Source organism: Ranitomeya variabilis, chromosome 2 (assembly GCF_051348905.1).
Source record: "Ranitomeya variabilis isolate aRanVar5 chromosome 2, aRanVar5.hap1, whole genome shotgun sequence".
Lineage (NCBI taxonomy): Eukaryota > Metazoa > Chordata > Amphibia > Anura > Dendrobatidae > Ranitomeya > Ranitomeya variabilis.
In genome coordinates this window covers 1,013,847,976-1,013,873,905 of record NC_135233.1, presented here as the reverse complement: position 1 = coordinate 1,013,873,905, position 25,930 = coordinate 1,013,847,976, and the positions used below count along the sequence as shown (strand labels likewise).

The 25,930-nt window shown below is 42.6% G+C and overlaps 1 protein-coding gene across 1 annotated transcript in view; it reads left to right on the top strand.

Moving 5' to 3' along the window:
• LOC143808530 (alpha-1,4-N-acetylglucosaminyltransferase-like) overlaps nt 1-25,686 on the top strand; it is a 155,679-nt gene extending 129,993 nt beyond the window's left edge. The window contains exon 3 of the mRNA XM_077291292.1: nt 25,099-25,686. Within this exon, the coding sequence (XP_077147407.1) occupies nt 25,099-25,686 (588 nt within the window). The remainder of the gene's footprint in view (nt 1-25,098) is intronic.
• Nucleotides 25,687-25,930: the final 244 nt, after the last annotated feature.

Below are 25,930 nucleotides of genomic sequence, written 5' to 3'. Positions count from 1 at the left end.
AGAGAATAAATATTATTGGTACACTTTTGATATTATTATCAATTTGTTGGAAGAGTATCAGTAACCAATTTAATACATTTTGATTCGCTATGATTTTGGTGTAATGTCTATTTAACACGCTTTATGCGCTTTTAATTAATTATCTGCTGGTCAAATAAATATTATTGGGACTATAGGTTTATGAAAATGTCAATAACAAGAGAATAAATATTATTGGTACACTTTTGATATTATTATCAACTTGTTGGAAGCGTATCAGTAATCAATTTAATACATTTTGATTCGCTATGATTTTGGTGTAATGTCTATTTAACACGCTTTATGCGATTTTAATTAATTATCTGCTGGTCAAATAAATATTATTGGGGCTATATATAGGTTTATGAAAATGTCAATAAAAAGAGAATAAATATTATTGGTACATTTTTGATATTATTATCAACTTGTTGGAAGCGTATCAGTAATCAATTTAATACATTTTGATTCGCTATGATTTTGGTGTAATGTCTATTTAACACGCTTTATGCGATTTTAATTAATTATCTGCTGGTCAAATAAATATTATTGGGGCTATAGGTTTATGAAAATGTCAATAAAAAGAGAATAAATATTATTGGTACACTTTTGATATTATTATCAACTTGTTGGAAGCGTATCAGTAATCAATTTAATACATTTTGATTCGCTATGATTTTGGTGTAATGTCTATTTAACACGCTTTATGCGATTTTAATTAATTATCTGCTGGTCAAATAAATATTATTGGGGCTATAGGTTTATGAAAATGTCAATAAAAAGAGAATAAATATTATTGGTACACTTTTGATATTATTATCAACTTGTTGGAAGAGTATCAGTAATCAATTTAATACATTTTATACTCACTATGATGTCTATTTAACACATTTTATCCGTTTTTAATTAACTATCTGCTGGCCAAATAAATATTATTGGGACTATAGGTTTATGAAAATGTCAGAAGCACATCTTATAGTGGATAAATGACTTGTAACAACATATTATTTTGTAAGAAGTTTCACATATTTGGTAAACACCTCTTAACACACACAACCTGACATCTAGTTAGTGATCAGTACAGATACATTTTAACAGCTGCTAGCTAGTGGAATGTTTGTATCTGCATCACAGAAACTCTTAGCATCTGTTAGCTATTATAGTACTAGAATCATTCAAGCTCAATGGTACACTTTTGATATTATTATCAACTTGTTGGAAGCGTATCAGTAATCAATTTAATACATTTTGATTCGCTATGATTTTGGTGTAATGTCTATTTAACACGCTTTATGCGATTTTAATTAATTATCTGCTGGTCAAATAAATATTATTGGGACTATAGGCTTATGAAAATGTCAATAAAAAGAGAATAAATATTATTGGTACACTTTTGATATTATTATCAACTTGTTGGAAGCGTATCAGTAATCAATTTAATACATTTTGATTCGCAATGATTTTGGTGTAATGTCTATTTAACACGCTTTATGCGATTTTAATTAATTATCTGCTGGTCAAATAAATATTATTGGGACTATAGGCTTATGAAAATGTCAATAAAAAGAGAATAAATATTAATGGTACACTTTTGATATTATTATCAATTTGTTGGAAGAGTATCAGTAACCAATTTAATACATTTTGATTCGCTATGATTTTGGTGTAATGTCTATTTAACACGCTTTATGCGATTTTAATTAATTATCTGCTGGTCAAATAAATATTATTGGGACTATAGGTTTATGAAAATGTCAATAAAAAGAGAATAAATATTATTGGTACACTTTTGATATTATTATCAATTTGTTGGAAGAGTATCAGTAATCAATTTAATACATTTTATACTCACTATGATGTCTATTTAACACATTTTATCCGTTTTTAATTAACTATCTGCTGGCCAAATAAACAGAAAGATAAATGACTTGTAACAACATATTATTTTGTAAGAAGTTTCACATATTTGGTAAACACCTCTTAACACACACAACCTGACATCTAGTTAGTGATCAGTACAGATACATTTTAACAGCTGCTAGCTAGTGGAATGTTTGTATCTGCATCACAGAAACTCTTAGCATCTGTTAGCTATTATAGTACTAGAATCCTTCAAGCTCACAGCAGAATAATACTGTAGAAACACAGCCTCACTCTCCCTATCAGTGGATTATCAAACAAGACTAATCTTAATATATCATATAAACATCTAATATAAAACAATTACTGGGATAATATTCGCTGTATTAACAAATTAAACTATATCAAAAGGGGACAGCCAGACAATGAGGACAGCTGGCTGACAGGGAGGGGAGTGGTGGGGTTACACACTTTGATACACTTTGATAGGGGCGTGTCCACCTGTCAAATTGAGTTTGACGAAAGGTCCCTATGCTCTACTACTCATAATCATCAACATTACCAGAAATAAACACTTGAAATAGATCACTCTGTTTGTAATGACTCTATATAATATATGAGTTTCACTTTTTGTATTGAAGAACTGAAATAAATTAACTATTGATGATATTCTAATTTATTGAGAAGCACCTGTAGCAACCTATCCTAGGAGGTATACAGTATACATTGGTGTGTGTTGAAGTTTGAACCTCACATGTAATGGACAGATTAGATAAATGGTAACTGCACCTTAATGCTATAAAGACTATGGCTGCTAACACAATTAACCCTAATGCATCTTATAGCCGAGACACAATAAATATACAGGATAAATATACAACCGTTAAATGATTAATTAGCCACAACAAACATCAAACATTATAAGAAAATTAAAAGCCTTTGCCTTACAGTAACAATCGTTGTAGGGAAAGTGAAAATGGTAGAGTACCTGCAATAAACTGCAGTTACCATTTATCTAATATCTCACTCGAGTATTGGCATGGCTGTGATGCGTGCTGCGACGCAGCACATGAGACAGCTTGTATAAAGGCAGGATCGCATGTTGTGCTGCTATTTTCAGCATTGTCAGAAAGGAGAAGAGAGTGCAGTACATCCTAGTGCATGTAACTAGTGATGAGCGAGTGTACTTGTTGCTCAGGTTTTCCCGAGCACGCTCGGGTGACCAACGAGTATTTATGACTGCTCGGAGATTACGTTTTCAATCGCCTCAGCTGAATGATTTACAGCTATTAGCCAGCTTGTTTACATGTGGGGATTCCCTAGCAACCAGGCCACCCCCATATCTACTCAGCCTGGCTAGTAGCTGTAAATCATTCAGCTGCCGTGATGAAAACTAAATCTCCGAGCAGTTACAAATACTCGGAGGCCAACCTGACTGAAAAAAACCCAGAAGTATAGACATTTTTGCAAATGTAATGAAAAAGAAAACCTGAAATATCACATGATCATAAGTATTCAGACCCTTTGCTCAGATACTCATATTTAAGTCACATACTGTTCATTTCCTTGTGGTCCTCCTTGAGATGGTTCTACTCCTTCATTGGCGTCCAGCTGTGTTTAATTAAACTGATAGGACTTGATTTGGAAAGGCACACGCCTGTCTATATAAGACCTCACAGCTCACAGTGCATGTCTTACCAAATGAGAATCATGAGGTCAAATGATCTGGCCAAAGAGCTCAGAGACAGAATTGTGGCAAGGCACCAGAATTTCTGCAGTACTCAAGGTTCCTAAGAGCACAGTGGCCTCCATAATCCTTTAATGGAAGAAGTTTGGGAACACCAGAATTCTTTCTACACCTGACCGTCCAGCCAAATTGAGCAATGATGGGAGAAGTGCCTTGGTGAGAGAGGTAAAGAAGAACCCCAAGATCACTGTGGCTGAGCTCCACAGATGCAGTAGAGAGATGGGAGAAAGTTCCACAAAGTCAACTATCACTGCAGCCCTCCACCAGTCAGGCCTTTATGGCAGAGTGGCCAACAGAAATCTCTCAAGACTAGTGTTGAGCGATACCGTCCGATACTTGAAAGTATCGGTATCGGAAAGTATCGGCCGATACCGGCAAAGTATCGGATCCAATCCGATACCGATACCCGATACCAATACAAGTCAATGGGACTCAAGTATCGGACGGTATTCCTGATGGTTCCCAGGGTCTGAAGGAGAGGAAACTCTCCTTCAGGCCCTGGGAACCATATAAATGTGTAAAAGAAAGAATTAAAATAAAAAATATCGCTATACTTTACCTCTCCGACGCAGCCGGGACCTCAGCGCAGGAACCGGCAGCGTTGTTTGTTTAAAATTCCCGCTTTTACATGGTTACGCGAACTCCCGGCTTGTGATTGGTCAGGGCGCCCATGTTGCCGGGCCGCGGACCAATCACAGCAAGCCGTGACGAAAATACGTCACGGCTTGCTGTGATTGGTCCGCGTCCCGGCAACATGGCCGCCATTAACCAATCACAAGCCGTGACGTCACGGGAGGCTGGACTTGCGCGCTTTTGAAAAAGCGCGCGTGTCCAGCCTCCAGTGACGTCCCGGCTTATGATTGGTCACGGCGCCATGTTGCCGGGACGCGGACCAATCACAGCAAGCCGTGACGAAAATATGTCACGGCTTGCTGTGATTGGTCCGCGGCCCGGCAACATGGCCGCCATTAACCAATCACAAGCCGTGACGTCACGGGAGGCAGGACAAGCGCGCATTTTAAAATTGCGCGCGTGTCCAGCCTCCCGGCTTGTGATTGGTTGATCGCGGCGCAACCAATCATAAGCCGGGACGTCACTGGAGGCTGGACACGCGCGCTTTTTCAAAAGCGCGCAAGTCCAGCCTCCCGTGACGTCACGGCTTGTGATTGGTTAATGGCGGCCATGTTGCCGGGACGCGGACCAATCACAGCAAGCCGTGACGTATTTTCGTCACGGCTTGCTGTGATTGGTCCGCGGCCCGGCAACATGGGCGCCCTGACCAATCACAAGCCGGGAGTTCGCGTAACCATGTAAAAGCGGGAATTTTAAACAAACAACGCTGCCGGTTCCTGCGCTGAGGTCCCGGCTGCGTCGGACAGGTGAGTATAGCGATATTTTTTATTTTAATTCTCTCTTTTACACATTTTAACAATGTTAAAATGTGTAAAAGAGAGAATTAAAATAAAATGTTGTTCCGATACCCGATACCCGATACCACAAGAGTATCGGAATCCCGGTATCGGAATTCCGATACAGCAAGTATCGGCCGATACCCGATACTTGCAGCATCGGAATGCTCAACACTACTCAAGACATATGAAAACCCGCATACAGTTTGCTAAAAAACACATGAAGGACTCCCAGACTATGAGAAATAAGATTCTCTGGCCTGATAAGATGAAGATAGACCTTTTTGGTGATAATTTTAAGGCCTTTTTCACACTTTCGTTTTTTGCCATCGATTTTTGCCATCCGTTGCAATCCAGCGTTTTGGTAAATAAACAGATCCTGCAAATGTGCCCTCAGGATGCGTTTTTTGCCGTAGACTTTTATTGACGATGGATTGCGACGGATGGCCACACGTCGCATCCGTCGTGCAACGGATGCGTCGTGTTTTTGCGGACCGTCGTGATGAAAAAATATTCAAGGGAACGTTTTTTTGTCCGTCGAATCTGCCATTTCTGCCCCCTCCTCCCCAGTCTTCAGAATGGGCAGCGGATGCGTCGGAAAACTGCATCCGCTGCCCACCTTGTGCACAATTTTGCACAACGTCCGTCGGTACGTCGGGCTGATGGTTTGCAAAGGCCCCGTACTGACAGAAATGTGAAAGAGGCCTAAGTGTTATGTGTGGAGAAAACCAGGCACTGCTCATCACCTGCCCAAATACTGTACAATCCCAACAGTGAAACATGGTGGTGGTAGCATCATGCAATGGGGGTGATTTTCAGCTGCAGGGACAGGGCGACTGGTTGTCATCGAAGGAAACATGAATGCGGCCAAGTACAGAGATTTCCTGGATGAAAACCTCTTCCAGAGTGCTCTGGACCTCAGACTTGGCAGAAGGTTCACCTTACAACAAGATAATGACCCTAAACACACAGCTAAAATAACAAAGGAGTGGCTTCAGAACAGCTCTGTGACCATTCTTGACTGGCCCAGAGCCCTGACCTAAGCCAAAATGAGCATCTCTGGAGAGACCTGAAAATGGCTGTCCACCAACGTTCACCATCCAACCTGAGGGAACTGGAGAGGATCTGCAAGGAAGAATGACAGAGGATCCTTAAATCCAGGTGTGAAAAACCTGTTGCATGATTCCCAAGAAGACTCATGGCTGTACTAGCTCAAAACGGTACTTCTACTCAATACTGAGCAAAGGGTCTGAATACTTATGACCATGTGATATTTCAGATTTTATTTTTTTTAATAATTTTGCAAAAATTACTACATTTCTGTTTTTTTTCAGTCAAGATGGGGTGCAGAGTGTACATTAATGAGAAAAAAAAGGAACTTTTTTGAATTTACCAAATGGCTGCAATGATAGAGAGAATAGTTTAAGGGGGTCTGAATACTTTCCATAACCACTGTATTTATAATAAAACAGTACCAACTGCTTGTGCAGATTTTTAGGTAGATGCTGAAGAAGAAAAAAGGAGGTGAGTGTGCAGGGCCCCAGAGTCCTGGTCGTTGCAGTACTGGTGCTCCGCCGCTAAGGGGGGCTATGGTACGTCTGATGGCACTGAAGGAGTTCACCTGACCAGGTATCACAGACACCAATACACTTCACAGTCTGGCCTCCAGTGGGAGCTAAGGGTGCTATATATTAGGCCACTCCTCACAATCTGGTAAAACTGGGGGTTAGATAGGAAGTTAGTTAGAAGCTGACTGGGTTGGAACCAGGCAACATCCTGTGGCAGAGGATGTTGCAGGGGAAGATTCAGGGGGGTCCCTGTCAGGGGTGGGATCCTGACAGAGGCCTAGCGAACAGAAAGAACGTTACGGGACCGCACCTGCACTTCATCGTGGCGGAACCCCAAGAAAGGACAAGAAGCGAGGTTTATTGCGCTGAGTGAGAAACGAGATCAACACAACAAGGAGAATCACCAGTAGGAGTCGTGCTGTAAGACGAGGCAACATCCTACTGAGGCGCGTAGCCGATGGCCAGAAACGCCGAGGAAGTATTGAGCTCCAGGCCTTACTTCAAACCTACGGCAGGACAGCCAGTTATAGGCAGGCTGTCTCACTCAAATCACCTAAGAAGACATAGGGGGCAACATTTGGAGAGGGGCGACACTAGGGTCCCGGAAGAGCTCCGAGCCTACCCGTCATACGAGTGCGTCCTAGCCATATCATCTGGGGGATGAAGAAGAACATCATAATCGAGTTGTGAGGGAACTTCAGAAACAGACACCACAGTTGTGGGGACTATCCCGTAAGCACAGCAGGGGAGGACCACAACACACAAGCGCTAGAAGGTAGGCACAGATTTCCACCTGCAAAGGGAACTCTGGAGGTGCCATCGGACCGGCCGGACTCAGGTAGCCTGGTTAACCGTATTCCAGACTGAGGATTCTGAAGCCTTCAGTAAAGAGGTAAAGAGACTGCAACCTGGTGTCCTCGTCATTCACCGCGACCTGCACCACACCACAACATCGTCGCACTCTCCACCTTCATTGGATGCCCCTCAGCAGGGTCACGGGCCGGGCCTAGCCACCGTGACAACCCCAGAACTGCGACAGAGAGGCCCGGTACCAGGTACCCCTCGGCCCTGCGGCAGTGGGGGCGCTCCAAGTATATATCTCAGGTGGTAATGACTAATTATAGAATGGGTTTTGCTCAAATGTAGTACTGCCATTTAGATAAAAAATTATATCGTCATCCAGTGGTATGTGTGGAGAGGTATTTAATAATTATTCCCAGAGAGTAATTTCCACTACATATTTGAGAAGAAAACTTCTCTATATGTGATATGTGAAGGATGCCAGGCATTATTGGTATTATTTAGATCAAATGAATGTATCATATTGACAAAAAAATTGAAGGTGCATCTCAAAACAAAAACATCATATAAAGATGCTGCACTAGTGCAAAGACAATATCACATCAAACATATAAATTAATGGGCAGACATAATATATACCACTGTTCAGTTCTAGTTTACCATGTGTATAAACTGTGCTTCGTGTTAGCTTCTCCCAAAGGGTTGTACAGTGACAATAGCTACCAGTCTTAAATATCCTCCTAATTACCACAGGTGGTATTGCACATGCGGCACTGCCATCATGGAAATAGTCATCGCCAGCCTACGTGTCAACGTCTGAAGTCAAGTTTCCCATAAGCCACTGTTCAACGCGTCAGAGCTAGGGGCATGGCAACCGTTGTCATAATGAGGTATCAATGAGAAGGCTGTGAGGCTTAACCCCTTAACGACCGCCGATACGCCCTTTAATGGTGGTAGTTAAGGGTGCTTAAATCACAGCGCCGTTAATTAATGTTGATGTGGAAAAAGCGTATAGAGCCCCCAACAGTCGGATTTTCTCTGAGGTCTCGGTTGCCGGGGGTAGGCGAGACCCTAGAGAACATGATTCGGGTCGGAATTTTACTGACCCCCGGGTTGCGATCGCCGGCAACCGCAAAAAAAGAAAAGCGATTTGCCATTTAATTTCTCTGTCCTCCGATGTGATCGCACATCACAGGACAGAGAAATGGGGTCCCCTATCCCACCGATACTTACCCGTGTCTCCCGGTGCTCCTCGTGCTTCCCCATGGGCGCCGCCATTTTCTTTCGGCAAAAAATAGAATTAGACTTACCGGTAATTCGGTTTCTAGGAACCTTCCACGACAGCATACGGGGGTTGCATCTTTGCCCTGATGGGGAACAGGAAATATGGAGAGGTTAAAAGGCCCTCCCTCCTCCCACTTGCCAGTGACTTATAACTAAAAACCGGTTTACCTTTGAATCCCAGATTTTTATCCAGGAATACAGGGAGGGAATTAGCGCCGTCGTGGAAGGTTCCTCGAAACTGAATTACCGGTAATTCTAATTCTATTTTCTCCAGTCACCTTCCACGACGGCATACGGAGGAATACCAACTAATTTGGCGCTAGGGAGGGACAATGTCTTGGAGAACTTTCTGGCCGAAGACTAAATCTTTACTGGGCAATATGTCCAATCTATAATGCTTGGAGAAAGTATGTAATGAAGACCACGTAGCTGCCCTGCAGATCTGTTCTGCGGATGCGCCTGCTCTTTCTGCCCAGGAGACTGAAGTGGATCTGGTTGAGTGGGCCTTGATCCCTACTGGGGGTGTCTTCTTTTGAGCAAGATATGCTTCTGCTATAGCTCTCTTAATCTATTTATAAATAGTACTTTTCGCAACTTTTTTCCCTTTATTTTGTCCAGAGAGATGGACAAATAGATTTTGATCGATTCTGCAAGAGCTGGTTTGCTCTAAGTAATATAGAACAATACGTCTGACATCAAGAGCATGGAATTTTTCTTCTTTCGGATTTGCTGGATTTTGACAGAAGGAAGGTAGGACAATTTCCTGGGAGTGGTGGAATTCAGAGACTACCTTTGGAAGAAAGGAAGGGTCAAGATGAAGTACTATGGTTTCATCCCTAATAGACAAATAGGGCTCACTTATTGATAGGGCTTGGAGCTCTCCTACCCTCCTTGCCGTGGTTATAGCCACCAGAAAAAAAATATTTTGTAGATAAGGTTTTGAGGGGAGCAAGAGGATAAAGGCTCAAATGGTGGACCTGTAAGCCCCTGTAGTATTTGGTTAAGGTCCCTGTTCTCTAGGGTTCATTCTGCGGGCTGACGTCATGAACCTTTTAATCCAGCGATGACCTGCCAGATCCCTGTCAAAAATAGAACTGAGGGCGGAGACCTGGACCTTTAATGTACTAGGCCTGAGGCCTATCTCTAAGCCCTTCTGTAAAAAATCTAGGATTTGCGACAAATTTGGACTAATGGGATCTGGTAGATTAGGGAGGCAGAAAGATGAAAATTTCTTCCAGACCTTATTGTAGATAGTGTTGGTTACTGGTTTTCTGGATCTTTGAAGTGTAGCAACTACTGGGTCCGATAGCCCTTTGGCTCTCAGCACCTGGGCTTCAGTAACCATGCCGCTAGATTCCATCTCTGGGGATCCAGGTGATGAAAGGGTCCTTGTAAGAGAATGTCATTTTCTACTGGCAACTGGACCGGGCCGTCTACCTGTAGATCGATAATCAGGTTGTACCAACTCCTTTTTTGGCCACAACAGGGATACTAATATAGTTGGGGTTTGTTCTTCTTGGATTTTCCAGTAAAACCTTTGCCAAAATCAGAATTGGTGGAAACGCATAGGCTAGGTGAAAATTCCACTTCTAGGTTAGAGCATCTACTCCTCTGGAGTTGTCCCCGGGTGTTTAGGGAGAAGAAGGCTTTGACCTACATGTTCTGACGAGATGCGAAAAGGTCGATTTCCGGCAGACCCCACCTGTCTACCAGTATTTTGAAGCTCTGACTGTTCAGGCTCCATTCTCCCTGCTGTATATCTTGGCGACTTAGATAGTCCACCAGGTTGTTGGAAGAGCCTTTCAAGTGGACCGCTGTCAGTGACAGTAGGTATTTCTTTGCCCAGGAGCATATTCGGGTGGAGACACTTTTTAAGTTGTCGAACTTTGTACTGCCCTGATGTCTGATATGAGCAACCGCAGTCATATTGTCCGAATATACTCGAACATGTTGCCCTGTGATAAGCTGAGTTGCTGCTAGGAGGGCCTCCTCCATAGCTTTTAGTTCTCTGAAGTTGAATGACTTCCTGCTCGTTGCCTGGTCCCAGAGTCCTTGGAACGGAATGTTGTTTATCATGGCTCCCCAGCCCCTCTTGCTGGCATCTGATATACTTGTAGTTAGCGGGACTTGGGTCCAGCTGACACCTTTGTGAAGATTTTTTAGATTTATCCACCAAGCCAGGGAGGCTCTGACTCGACCCGGCATGTATAGCCTTTTGTTTAAATAGCTGGGATGGCCATTCCAGTTCTCTAGAATATGAGCTTGAAGGACTCTGGAGTGGGCCTGAGCCCAGGGTACTGATTGGATGCAGGCTGTCATGGAACTCAGGAGCGACATGCCTTCCCTGAGCGTAAGAGACCTCATATCTCTGAATTCCTTGACCTTTGTTATTAAGGTTAGACGGTGGTCCTCTGGAAGAAAAGACATTTGTTTTGCAGAGTCCAGGAGAACCCCCAGGAATTTCCTAGATTTGGAGGGCTGTAGCTGGGATTTTTTCAGGTTCAGGACCCTCCCTAGGGATGTTAGAACGTCAAGAGTCTTTGATACGTGAGACTCTAGGATCGTCATGGTGCGGGCCACTATCAGCAAGTCATCCAGGTAAGACACTATACAGATGCCTTGGTTCGGGATGAAGGACACTACTTCCGCCATTATCTTGGAGAAGACTCTTGGCGCTAAGGAGATTCCAAATGGAAGGACATTGAAATGATAATAATGTTCTATTAGTTGTTTCCCTTGTACCGCAAACCTGAGATATTTCCGGTGTCTCGGTTGAATTGGAATATGAAAGTATGCGTCCTTTAAGTCGATGGTCGACATGAAGGAGTGAGGACCTTAAAGGAATGGCAGATTTTACCGATTCCATTTTGAATCTGCGGTATTTTACATGTCGGTTGAGTGCCTTCAAAGTTATAATGATACGAGACTCGCCTGAAGGCTTGGGTACCAGAAATAGTCGGGAGTAATGTCCCAGACTCCTCTCCGATTCTGGAACTTGAGATATTACATTTGATCTTGTCAGGTCTCTGAGACCTACTAGCAATGCTGTTCGGTCTCTTAGGGAGGGAAGGGAGGTATCCTTCAGACCCCGTGGAGGGGAGGAAATTAACTCTATTAACAGGCCCTCTTTGATGACATTGAGGAAACAATTTTGAGAGTCTCCTCCCCACTAGGTCAGAGTCACCGCTTCTCCTGTTGGGACTGCTGTTGTTGGAGGATAAGGATATTCTTTCCTTCACCTTTTGGATAGCTCCACCTCCCGGTCTTGCCTTTTCCTCTCTGAGAGGCTTGGGGCTGTGAGGGATGAAAAAAACTTTTCTTAGGGGGTTTTTGTTCTGGAAGAGCTTTTTCCTTGTCTGTGGCCTTTTCCAAGATCTCATCTAGAGAAGGCCCAAAGACATAGCCTCCTTTAAAGGGTATGGAACATAATTTGGCTTTGGAGGTGATGTCACCAGATCACAGGGCCAGAGGGCTCTCCTAGCCAAATTAGTTTGTGCAAGTGACCTAGCGGCAACTCATGGCTTCCATGGAGGCATCCACCAAAAACCCAGTAGCCCTAAGAAGGCTGGGTAGAGAGTCCAACAGTTCACCTCTAGAGGTACCCTGGGATATATGGGACTCTAGCTCCCCTAACCAGTTGGAGAGGGCTCTAGCAACATAGGTTGAAGCAATATTAGCTTTTAAGGCTACTGTAGAAGTGTCCCAGGACTTTTTCAAGATACTTTCTATTTTCCTGTCCATCGGATCCTTCAGCTGTGAAGAATCTTCAAATGGAAGTGCGGTTCTTTTTGCAACTCTCGCCACCTGTGAGTCGACTTTGGGAATGTCCCATTTGACAGAATCACCTTATATGGGGAAACTGTGCTTCATCTCAGAGGGAATGCTGAGGCATTTTTCCAGCAGTTCCCATTCTTGAGAAATCATGTAGAGTATATTAGAGTGTACTGGGAATCCTACACGTTTCCCCTTGGTTATCCCGCCAAACATCTGGTCCTGAATGGACTGGGGTTCTGACTCTTCCTCTAGCCCCATAGTGGTGCGTACTGCAGATACTAGATCCTCAATCCAATCCGAAGAAAAGAGATATTTCCTGGTTTCAGAGGCTATGGGTGACATGGGTTCCTCCCGTCTACAAGAGGACGAAGCATAGGAGAGGTCTGACTCTGACTCAACCTGAATCTTCCTTTTCTTCCCTGGAGAAGGTGGTGGAGGGGGTGGAGGGGTAAAAGCCGCCATGGAAGACTGCACCTCTTGCTTAACTAGTGAGCGGATCTCTTCTAAGAGGGAGGGTTTCTCTGCTCTGACTATTTTGTCAGTACATGATTGGCAGAGTTTTTTATGCCATAATGAGGGCCTTTTAATATTGCAGATGGTGCACTTTTTTATAGAAGCTTTAGGGGCAGACTTGTTTCCCTGGAATGAGAGGGAGAGCAGTGTCAGAAAAAAGAGACCCCCTTGGTTATCTATCTAAAGACCCCCACCCCTACAACACTTACTGTGGCAGGGGCAGTGCTGGGCTCTGCAGGCGCAGGGCAGATATTGCCTTCCACACTGAAGGACAGTCTTACCTGTGGCGTCTTCAGGCAGGTTTTATACTAAAAGTAGCAGGCCCCTGCACCTCAGCCACCATCGGGTTCCCTACTCCCCCTCCTTGGTCTGAGAGTAGAGGAACAGCGTCCTGTACGAGGCGCCGCCGGCGGAAGTGCTGCATAATGCAAAGACCCAGAAATGATGCGCGTGATCACCTCCTGGACGCCGGCTGAGCACGTGGAGGGAGAGGAGACCGGAGAGCTCAGGGAGGACTCCGGTCAGGATTGCTGGCATGCTTTCCCCTCGAGGAGGTGCGGGGAGGCCAGGAAGAGGTCCCGAGGACACCACAGCACGGAATGATGGGAGCAGCATAAGGGGGAGGTGAGACGCGACCACATGCTGCCCGGCAGGAGAGGCAAAGCCTAGAAAGGTACTGTAGTCACTGGCCACCACAGCACACGGAACCTCTCTCTGTCCCATGGGGAACAGGAAAGACACTGGCAAGTGGGAGAAGGGAGGGCCTTTTAACCTCTCCATATTTCCTGTTCCCCATCATTATTTCCACATATGCCGTTGTGGAAGGCGACTAGAGGAAAATGGCTCGCGCAGTGCGCCCACCGGCCGGCATCCAGCAGTACTTGTGGTCTCGGCTGCCGGGGGTAGCCGAGACCCCAAAGAACATAATCAAGGTCGGTTTTTACCGACCCCTGTTTTGCGATTGCCGGTATTAACAGTTTACCAGCGAAAGCAAAAAAGAGAAAAGAAATAGGGGATCGATCGGGGACCCTGTTATACTTACTGGTGTCCCTGGATCCTCCTGCTTCCCCTCCTGGTCGCTGACTTCTTCCTCCAGTAAGAAAATGGCGGGCGCATGCGCTGTGCGCCCGCTGTAATCTGCCGGCCGGCAGAGGAAGATTCTTCCTCTTGTTTCATTTTGGTCACTGTGATAGATCCTATCACAGTGATCAAAATAAAAAAAATAGTAAATACCCCCTCCTCCCTTTTTCACCCCCTTAGTTAGGAAAATATAATAAAATGAAAAAAGTATGTATTTCCATTTTCCAATTAGGGCTACAGTTAGGCTAAACTGAGTTGGGCTAAAGTTGGGATTAGGGTTAGGGCTAGGGTTATGGTTGGGGCTAAAGTTAGGGTTAGGGTTCTGGCTAAAGTTAGGGTTAGGGTTCTGGCTAAAGTTGGGCTTGGGTTGGGGCTAAAGTTAGGGTTATAGTAGGGATTAGGGCTAGGGTTGGGATTAGGGTTTGGATTAGGGTTAGGGTTGGCATTAGGGTTAGGGGTGTATTGGGATTAGGGTTGGTATTAGGGTTAGGTTTGAGATTAGGATTAGGGGTGTGTTGGGCTTAGGGTTTTGATTAGTGTTGGTTTTAGGGTTAGGGGTGTTTTGGGGTTAGGGTTGTGATTAGGATTATGGATCGGGTTGGGGTTAGGGTTAAGGGTGTGTTGCAGTTAGGGCTGGAGTTAGAATTGGGGTGTTTCCACTGTTTAGGTACATCAGGGGGTCTCCAAACGCAACAGCCAATTTTGCACTCAAAAAGTCAATTGGTGCTCCCTCCCTTCTGAGCTCTGCCGTGCGCCCAAACAGTGGTTTACCCCCCATATGGGGCATCAGCGTTCTTAGAACTAATTGGACAACAACGTTTGGGGTCCAGTTTCTCCTGTTACCCTTGCAGAAATAAAAAAAAATGGGGGCTAAAAAAATCATTTTTGTGGAAAAAAAAATGATTTTTTATTTTCACGGATCTGCGTCAAACTTCTGTGAAGCACTTGGGAGCACAAAGTGCTCACCTCAAATCTAGATAAGTTCCTTGAAGGATCTAGTTTCTAAAATGGGGTCACTTATGGGGGGTTTCTACTGTTTAGGTACATCAAGGGCTCTGAAAATGCAACATGACACCCGCAGACCATTCCATTAAAGTCTGCATTTTAAAACGTCACTAATTCGCTTCCGAGCCCCGATGTGTGCCCAAACAGTAGTCCCCCCACACATAGGGTATCAGCATACTCAGGAACAGTTGGACAACAACTCTTGGGGTCCAATTTCTCCTGTTACCCTTGGGAAAAATAAAAAATTGGGGGCTAAAAAAAATCATTTTTGTGAAAAAAATATTATTTTTATTTTTTTTACTACTCTGCATTATAAACCTCTGTGAAGCACTTGGGCATTCAGAGTGGTCACCACACATCTAAATAAGTTCCTTGGGGGGTCTAGTTTCCAAAATAGGGTCACTTGTGGGAGGTTTCTACTGTATAGGCACATCAGCGGCTCTGCAAACGCAACATAACGCCCGCAGACCATTCTATCAAAGTCTGCATTCCAAAACAGCGCTCCTTTCCTTCTGAGCTCTGCCATGCACCCAAACAGTGGTCCCCCACACATATGGGGTATCAGCATACTCAGGATAAATTACACAATACATTTTGTGGTCCAATTTCTCCTGTTACCCTTGTGAAAGTAAAAATTTTGGGGTGAAAAATATTTTTTGTGGAAAAAAATATGATTTTTTATTTTCATGGCTCTACATTATAAACTTCTGTGAAGCAGTTGGGGGTTCATAGTGCTCACCACACATCTAGATAAGCTCTTTGGGGGGGTCTAGTTTCCAAAATGGGGTTACTTGTGGGGGGGGTTCTACTGTTTAGATATATCAGGAGCTCTGCAAATGCAACATGACACCCGCAGACCATTCCATCAAAGTCTGCATTTTAAAACATCATTATTTCCCTTCCCGAGGCCCGAAGTGTGCCCAAACAGTGACATATTCAGGAGAAATTGCACAACAAATTTTGTGGTTCATTTTCTCTTTTTACACTTGTGAAAATAAAAAAATTGGTTCTGAAGTAAAATGTTTGCAAAAAGAAAGTTAGATGTTCATTTTTTCCTTCCACATTGTTTCAGTTCCTGTGAAGCATGTAAAGGGTTAATAAACTTCTTGAATTTGTTTTTGAGCACCTTGAGGGGTGTAGTTTTTAGAATGGTGTCAAGTTTGGGTATTTTCTGTCATGTACACCCCTCAAAGTGACTTTAAATGTGAGATGGTCCCTAAAAAAAATGGTTTTGTAAATTTTGTTGTAAAAATGAGAAATCGCTGGTCACGTTTTAACCCTTATAACTTCCTAACAAAATAAAAATTTGTTTCCAAAATTGTGCTGATGTAAAGTAGACATGTGGGAAATGTTATTTATGAACTATTTTTGTGTGACATATCTCTCTTATTTAAGGTCATAAAAATTCAAATTTTGAAAATTCCAAGATTTTAAAAATTTTCACCATATTTCCATTTTTTCATAAATAATCGCAAGTAATAGGGTTGAGCGACTTTTATTTTTATAGGATCGGGTCGGGTTTCACGAAACCTGACTTTCTCAAAAGTCGGGTTGAGTGAAATCGGCCGATCCTATAAAAAAGTCGGGGTCGGCCGAAACACGAAACCCAATGCAGTGCAATGGGATACTATGGTTCCCAGGGTCTGAAGGAGAGGGCGTAAATGACCTGCGGTGACATCGAGGCTTGTGATTGGTCGCGAGCGGTCACATGGGCGGTCACGCGACCAATCACAAGCCGCGACGTCATCTAAGGTCCTTCACGCGCTCATTCTTAGGAAGGAAGGCTGCCGGTTAGTACCAGGGCGCGTCTGATGGTGAGTATATCAATATTTTTTATTTTGGTTCTTTATTTAACACTTAAATATGGATTCCGATACCAATTCCCGATATCGCAAACATATCGGAACTCGGTATCGGAATTCCGATACCAGATTCAGAAGATCACCGACCTCATGGCCAACCCCACACAGGGGTCGGGTCGGGTTTCATGAAACCCGACTTTGCCAAAAGTCGGCGACTTCTGAAAATGGCCGACCCGTTTCGCTCAACCCTAGCAAGTAATATTGAAGAAATGTTACCACTAGCATGAAGTACAATATGTTGCGAAAAAAAATTCTCAGAAATAGCCTGATCCGTTAAAGCGTTCCAGAGTTATAACCTCATAAAATGACAGTGGTCAGAATTGTAAAAATTGGCTCATTCATTAAAGGGAACCTGTCACCCCCCCCCCCCAGGCGGTTTTAACTAAAAGAACCACCTTGTGCAGCACTAATGCTGCATTCTGTCAAGGTGACTCTTTTAGTTCGGGTCCCTGCAAACACTGAAATAATCGCTTTTATAATTTGTCCCTGATACCTTGAAATAGACTTGGGGCATGTCTTTTCCCCGGACAGAAACGCCTCACAGCTGTCACTCAATACTCTGCGCACCGGGCTCCACCTCCTCTGCCTTCACGTCCCACTGGGGCTCCCGGATTTACCGCCTTGTCAGTGACCACCGCAGTGCATCCCTCGCTTCCCAGACGACCTTCCGCGGTTGGAGCAGCAGTCACAACAGCGACCACTTTGAGGAAGACAACACGCAGCAGTCACCCGTGTGTTCTGCTGCAGGCCCCAGGGCCTCCGCTGTAAGTTTTTTTCGAGCATGTGCAGTTTGCTTTGCCCTTCGAACTTACAGCGCAGGCACCGGGGCCGCAACAACCCGAAACACCATGTCTGCGAATTGAGATACTGATTTGGCTTTTATCCTAAGTCATATTGCATAACTCGTTAAAGGGTTGATTGTGACTTGTAGGATCGCTACTTCCAACAGGTGGCGCTATAGAGTTTAAGTCATCTTTTTCTCAGAAGAGGCAATTTGCATATTTAATTTCCCAGAGGAGCATTGCACGGCGAATAAGCCTCCTTACCTTGACAAGCCAGCTATTATGTCACTCTTATAGAAACAAAGATTTTATGAAAATAGCAGCAACTAGTGATTAGCAAGTATGCTCATTACTCGAGTTTCTCCGAGCATGCTCGGGTGGTCTCCAAGTATTTTGGCGTGCTCGGAGATTTAGTTCCAACAAAGTGTTAATCCGCACAGCGGGGAAGCCCACTCAGTGCACAGGTAATTACATGAACTGATGCTGTAAGCATGCATACAGCAGTAAGTGCTCCGTGAGCCGGGTTGCCACTCCAAAGAAAATAGCCACAATAAATACAAAAATTGAAAGAAATGGATGGCACTCACCGGTTAATAAAAAACTTCTTTATTCCAATACTTTAAAACATCAGCGATGGGAGCAGGAGTGGAATGGATGACAGCCATTTCGTGCTGCAGTGGCGCTTGTACTGGTCACACGGGTGAGTGAGACTGACATCACCCTTTAACAGACGGAGGCAGCTAAACCCCAACCCCGATGCTTGGACACATGTGCAGCAGCTATACATAACAAAATGCATTTAGAAAACAAATGAAAACAATACAAAAACACAATAAAACCGGCTTATTACAGGAAAATGGACATAGCCAATCTCTCATTCAAACGAGCGTATTCTTGCGCTCAAGTACGCATAATCCATATGGCCTCTCTTTTTAGTAGAAGCTTATGCAGATCTCCTCCTAGCACTGGAAGAAACACCCTTTCAAGGCCAGCAAAAGAAAGCTCCTCTGGGTTTCCTCCATGGAATTCCCTAACATGTTTGATCAAACGTGGAACCCCCTTGCCTGAACCAATCGACTTGTATTGCTCTCTGAACCTCACATAGAGGGGGCGAATGGTCTTACCAATATAGAAGGACTTACAGCAACATAAAACCACATAAACCACATGGGTCGTTTTGCACGTGATGAAATCTTTGACAGTATGAGACTCACCTCCAATGTGCAGTGTTTGACTTACATCGTGGTAATTACAAAAAGGACAATGTCCACACTTAAAATTACCATGAGGAACACTTTTACTTAACCAATTGCTTTATTGCTTCACCATCTGTTTTTTTACTATTATGTGACCCAGAGGGCTACTGCGTCTATTAGAAATAATGGGACCCCTTGCTGCCACCTCTACAATATCTTTATCGTGTTCTAGAATGTGCCAGTTCCTGCGAATAGCAGACCGTATGATACCATCCATAGGGCCGAATTTAAAACAAAAAACAAATCTCCTATTGCGTTTGTGAACAGAACTACAATTATTGTCTCTTGCCTGATTAATATTTAAATAGTACCACCAATCAAATAGAAAGTGTAACCAGTGGGGTCATTAAAAAGCAGTGATGGTTTTGTCAACTTTGTGTGTGAGGGCATGGAATTCATATTAAAACACAATGCGTTCAAATTTATGGATACCTGGTTTTTGCAATGCACTGGGACCGCGATGGGAACTTCGGGGGCGTGCACTTTTGCGAACCTTTTTCTGGCTTTGTTGGAGGAGGATTGTGTGTACAATATGGGAAATAATTTTTTGAGGCACATGAGACTTTATGTTCGCTATGTGAATGACATTTTCATGATATGGGACGGGCCTCGTGAATCATTTGATGATTTTGTCCAGTATCTCAATGAGTCTAATCAAATGAATATGTCGTTCACATCGAGATATGGAGGCCTTTATTTGGATTTTTTAGACATACAAATTAACGTTGTGGATGGTGCGATCTGTACTAGAGTGTTTCGAAAACTGTCTGCTATGAATTCTGTCCTACATTTTGATAGTTTCCATCCGGCTCATGTAAAACGCTCCCTCCCTTATAGCCAATTATTAAGATTATAGAGGATTAATAATACTCAGGAGAGCTGCACTCAGCAGGCAGAAGAGTTGTGTGACAGGTTTCACTGTAGGGGTTATCCCAATGAACTTTTGAATGAGGCTAACAATAGGGTTAATCAGGCAAGAGACAATAATTGTAGTTCTGTTCACAAACGCGATAAGAGATTTGTTTTTTGTTTTAAATTCGGCCCTATGGATGGTATCATACGGTCTGCTATTCGCAGGAACTGGCACATTCTAGAACCTGATAAAGATATTGCGGAGGTGGCAGCAAGGGGTCCTAATATTTCTAGTAGATGCAGTACCCCTCTGGGTGACATAATAGTAAAAAATCGGATGGTGAAGCAACAAAGCAATTGGTTAAGTAAAAGTGTTCCTCGTGGTAATTTTAAGTGTGGACATTGTCCTTTTTGTAACTACCATGATGTAAGTTAAACACTGCACATTGGAGAAGTCTCTCATACTGTTAAAGATTTCATCACGTGCAAAACGACCCATGTGGTTTATGTGGTTTTATGTTGCTGTAAGTCCTTCTATTGGTAAGACCATTCGCCCCCTCTATGTGAGGTCCAGAGAGCAATACAACTCGATTGGTTCAGGCAAGGGGGTTCCACGTTTGATCAAACATGTCAGGGAATTCCATGGAGGAAACCCAGAGGTGCTTTCTTTTGCTGGCTTAGAAAGGGTGTCTCTTCCAGTGCTAGGAGGAGATCTGCATAAGCTTCTAATAAAAAGAAAGGCCATATGGATTATGTGCACTCGAGCGCAAGAATACGCTGGTTTGAATGGAAGATTGGCTATGTCCATTTTCCTGTAATAAGCCGGTTTTATTGTGTTTTTTATCGTTTTCATTTGTTTTCTAAATGCATGTTAATTGTTATGTATAGCTGCTGCACATGTGTTCAAGCACCGGGGGTGGGGTTTAGCTGCCTCCCTCTGTTAAGAGGTGATGTCAGTCTCACTCACCTGTGTGACCAGTAGAAGCTCCACTGCAGCGCAAAACGGCTTTCGTCCATTCCACTCCTGCTCCCATCCTCCCGACGCCGATGTTTTAAAGTATTGGAATAAAGAAGTTTTTTTTAACCGGTGAGTGCCATCCATTTCTTTCAATTTTTGTGCTCGGAGATTTAGTTTATGTCGACGCAGCTGCATCATTTGCAACTGCTAGACAGCTTGAATACATGTGGGGATTTCCCAACAAACAGGCATACTAGCTCATCACTAGCAGCAACCCATCAACTATAATGGATTCATAGTCAATTTATACTGTACTCATACATCATTTTACCATATGCAACTATTACAAATAAAGTGAAACCCATGAGCAAAAATATTTATACAAATTAGTGCCATACTGTTTTAATAACTTGTATTCGTCAAATACACACCAAATATATTATTCTCTAGAATTACTTAAACCACCTATACCAACAGTGATGTAAAAAGTGACAAAAGGAAATGTAAAAAGTAAAATAAATCCATGATGTCATAAACTACTAGACTGTAGATATTAAAATACGCAAACCGTATATTGTGTTTTCCTGAATTGGAAAAGTCTATTTGAAGTGAAGAAAGATATACCCCTCAACATTTTTTGACTATGTGAAAGCCTATACAAAAGTTCATATGAAACATTTTTTTGTGCTCAAAAGTTTACATACCATGGCAGAATTATTATTATTATTGCTTTCTTGGCCTTTTTCAGAGAATATGAATGATAACACCAAAACTTTTTCTCCACTCATTGTTAGTGGTTGAGTGAAGCCATTTAATGTCAAACTACTGTGTTTTCTCTATTTAAATCATAATGACAACCCAAAACATCCAAATGACCATGTTCAAAAGTTCACATACCCCATTTCTTAATGCCGTGTATTGCCCCCTTAACATTAATGCCAGCTTGAAGTCTTTTATGATAGTTGTGAACGAGGTTCTTTATTTTCTCAGATGGTAAAGCTGCCCACTCTTCTTGACAAAAAGCCCCCAGTTCCTGTAAATTCCTGGGCTGTCTAGCATGAACTGCGGGCTTGAGATCTCCCCAGAGTGGCTCAATGATACGCGACCAATCACAAAGCCGGAACATAATTTTAAAATACTGAATGCCTAGAAGGACCTGAAAATTACGTCACGGCTTGCTGTGATTGGTTGCGTCGCGGCCACATGGGCGGCACGCGACCAATCAGAAGCCGTGACGTCACGGAAGGAAGAAAAAGCGCGCATTTTAAGCAAAGAACGCTGCCGGTTCCCTCGGTGAAGTCCAGGCTGCGTCGGAGAGGTGAGTATAGCAATATTTTTTATTTTAATTCTTTATTTTACACATTAATGTTGTTTCGATACCGATACCCGATACCACAAAAGTATCGGATCTCGGTATCGGAATTCCGATACCCGCAAGTATCGGCCGATACCCGATACTTGCGGTATCGGAATGCTCAACACTAATCACCATATATGTTTTGGACACGATATATAGCTTTATACAAAAGTCATGTGATTTAATAAAACAATATTTTGTTTTGTACCACTATACATACCATGTGATTGCACCACATGTTTTCCTATCATGTACTACATCACAATACATATGTTTTTTAACCCCTTTAACCCTGAGGGTGGTTTGCATGTTAATGACCTGGCCAATTTTTACAATTCTGACCGCTGTCCCTTGTGACATATTGTACTTCATGATAGTGGTAAATTTATTTGATATAACTTGCATTTTTTGTGAAAAAAAAACAGATATTTTGAGAAAATTTTGAAAATATATAGCTGCAGTTTTTTTTCTGAGGGCTAAAAAAAATTGAATATATTTTGATCCATCAAGTATTACAAGCTTTGAGGTCCTTTTTTGTGTTATATAACACATCCAAAAATCATTGAAACATTTTCCTAGGCTACATTTCTTAGCCATACACTATTTCGTAGTATGGAGTAAATTTCTATGCTCTCTAAAACTGCTAAAAAGCTTTTAAAAAATTTGTAGGCTTCCATTTCTCAAACATACAGTATTACGTGGCCTGTGAATGTTTCTGTAATCTATAAAAGTGACCTAGCAATTACAAAATGATTAAGGCATGCATTAAGGGATGGGGAAGTAGAAGTGCTGATGATGGTGCAGGGAGATGCTGAGGACACGGGGCCTTTATGACTATGCCTGTTGCTGGAGTACAAGAAACACGCGCATCCATGACACATAGGTTCCTGTCCCACCTTGCAGGGAAGGACAGTACACCACTTCTTCATCTGTTCTTCCTGAGGTGGAGAGGTCTTCAAAAATGGTGCTCTATCAGAAGAACAGTGTGGAAAATATTCTAAAAAAGCTTCCTTGTTAAACCAAAGAGAAGAGGCCAGGGAGAAACACAGGAATATCAGGGGTACACTGTCAAAAGCGTGGGCCAATTTCATGACAAAGCCCAGCACCCATGGCCTGATGAACTGGCATTTTTGACAAGGAGGGAAAAGTTTTTAAAGGAGGTCTAGCAATAACTGGTCAACCAAACCAGCAAGCTGGACACCTGGCATGAGCTGTCTTTCTATGCCTTGGAGGTGTCATGCTGCCCTGCTGCTAGTGTTTTTTTTTTAGCTGGTTTTCTGTGCTGCTAGCGGAGACATAGCAGGCAGGCGCTTTCGCCAGCCAACAGACAATGCAACTAGACTCACTCTCATAAAAATTAACAAAGCCTGGATTAGCACACACATTCACACCACTAGATGACAGTAGCACATAAAGTGTTTGTAATATTCAATATTTTAATGAGGCCTTCAAGTTGTTGCTCTTCATGGGTCTATGGATGATCATCCTCAAAATTTCTGTCCAGCTTTGTACTTTCCGAAAAGCCTTTATGACTGTATAAGTACATCAACGACATTTTCAAAATGTTTTCATTCACATTTATTTTATGGATTCAGTGACTTATCCAGACAGTTTAAAAAGGTTATTGCTGTATTACTGCAGTATTTAAAACTTACAAAAAGCATAGAAAAATAATTCAGATTTAGATTACTCATTATATGTAACATTAGAAAAAAGCATTTGAAAATGTTGCTTGTTTCTTAACATTTCTAGCCCATACACTCTTCCATGTTCAAGGAAAAATATTTGTGAAATATAACTCTAAAAATAATGTTTAAAAATTTTGCTGAGTTACAATTCTCAACCATAGAGTATTATGTGTGCTTGGTACATTTCCTTGGTAAATAACCCTCAAAAAACTTCTGCAAAATTTACTGGTATTATATTGCTCATCCATAGGGTATTGAATTTTGCTGGGTGAATTTCGTTGTTATATAAGCGTAAAAAAAATTGTTCCAAATTTTACTGGTATTAGATTGCTCATTCACAGATTATTCCATGGTCTGGAGTACATTTTGTTTGTATATAATCCTCCCAAAATTATTTACAATATGTCTTGATATTATATTGCTCGCCCATAGACTTTTACATGTTCTTTGGCAGATTTTAGTGTTTTATAAGTCATCCAAAAACTTAGGCTAGGTTCACATTGCGTTAATGGGTGATCGCTAACGGACAGCGTTGCACAGCGAAAATGTCGCAATTAACGCCGTGCAACGGGTCCGTTAGCGCACCCATTGACAGCAATGTTAATTTCGCCAGCAGCGCATCACTAGCGCGTGCCTTTTTTGGCTCGCGCTAGTGATGTGCCGTTCTTCTGTGACGCGCCTCGGACGCTGCTTGCAGCGTCCGCGGTGCGCCCGAGGTCCGTTCCCCGCTCTCGCAGATCGGGGATCTGCGAGAGCGGGGACGATAACGCGACCCCCAAACGCGATCCATAAAAATACATTGCGTTAGCGCAATCCGCTAGCGCTAGCGCTAAACGGATTGCCCTAACGCAATGTGAACCTAGCCTTATTTAAAAATGTATTGGTATTACCATGCTCACCTGTAGACTATTCACTCATCTGGAGTACATTTTGTTGGTATGTAACACTCCAAAAACTTGTTACTAATGTATCATATTGCTCACCCATAGGGTGTTCCATGTTTTTGGGTACATTTCATTGCAAGAAAACACTCAAAAAAATTGTTCAAAATTGGTGTTGAAAAATGGCAGCATGAACCACATTTTTTTTCTTAAACATTAAAAAATGTAAGCTACTGAAGTAATAAAAAAAAAATTTGAAATTTGGTGTTATCATATTTGTACTGAACTGGAGACTCATGTTGCGTAGTAGTAAAAATGGATCAGAATCAGTATTATCATTGTGAAAATGCATACAAAATTACATTATTTTTCCATTCTTTACTATTATTATTTTTATTTTTTAAAGGTGAACCCCCATAGAGAAGTCTACTGGACTCATGTTAAATCGGACGCCTGCAGATTTGCACTGATGTGGAAATATGGAGGCATTTACATGGATACTGATGTCATTTCTATTCGACCAATTCCTGAAGACAATTTTCTAGCTGCTGAAACATTTTCGACTACCAGCAGTAGTGTTTTTGGGCTTTCTTCATATCACACACTGACATGGGAATTTATGGAAAACTTTGTACAGAATTATAGAGGAAGCAAATGGGGACATCAAGGACCTGGAGTTTTTACTCGTGTTGTGAAGAAGCATTGTGGTGTTCCCAAGTTTATTTATATAGATCACACAAAGTGTGCAAATGTCTCTTACTTTCATCCTGAAAGATTCTATCCTATCTTATATCCATCTTGGAAAAGATATTTTGAAGTATGGAGCAAATTGCCAACCTTCAAAAACTCATTTGCACTTCATCTATGGAACTACATGAATGATGAAAAAGAAACAATGGTCCCTAGGACTAACACGCTGGTGGAACGTCTCTACCAACAGTACTGCCCCTCCACCTATGATGCAATTCTGAACAGTAAAGCAACTTATCTGTAATCTGGATTATTTCACAAAGTATCCCAAAGTATTTACCGTATTTTCCGGCGGATAAGACGACTGGGCGTATAAGACGACCCCCCAACTTTACCAGTTAAAAAATAAAATCTTCTTAAAAGTCGGGGGTCTTCTTATACACCCTATGTCGTCTTATAGGGCCGGTGAATATGTGCCTTTTGGGGGGGGGGGAGTGATCCTGATGAGGACGAGGGGGCGTCTCACAGGAAAGTGAGTATCCCCCATT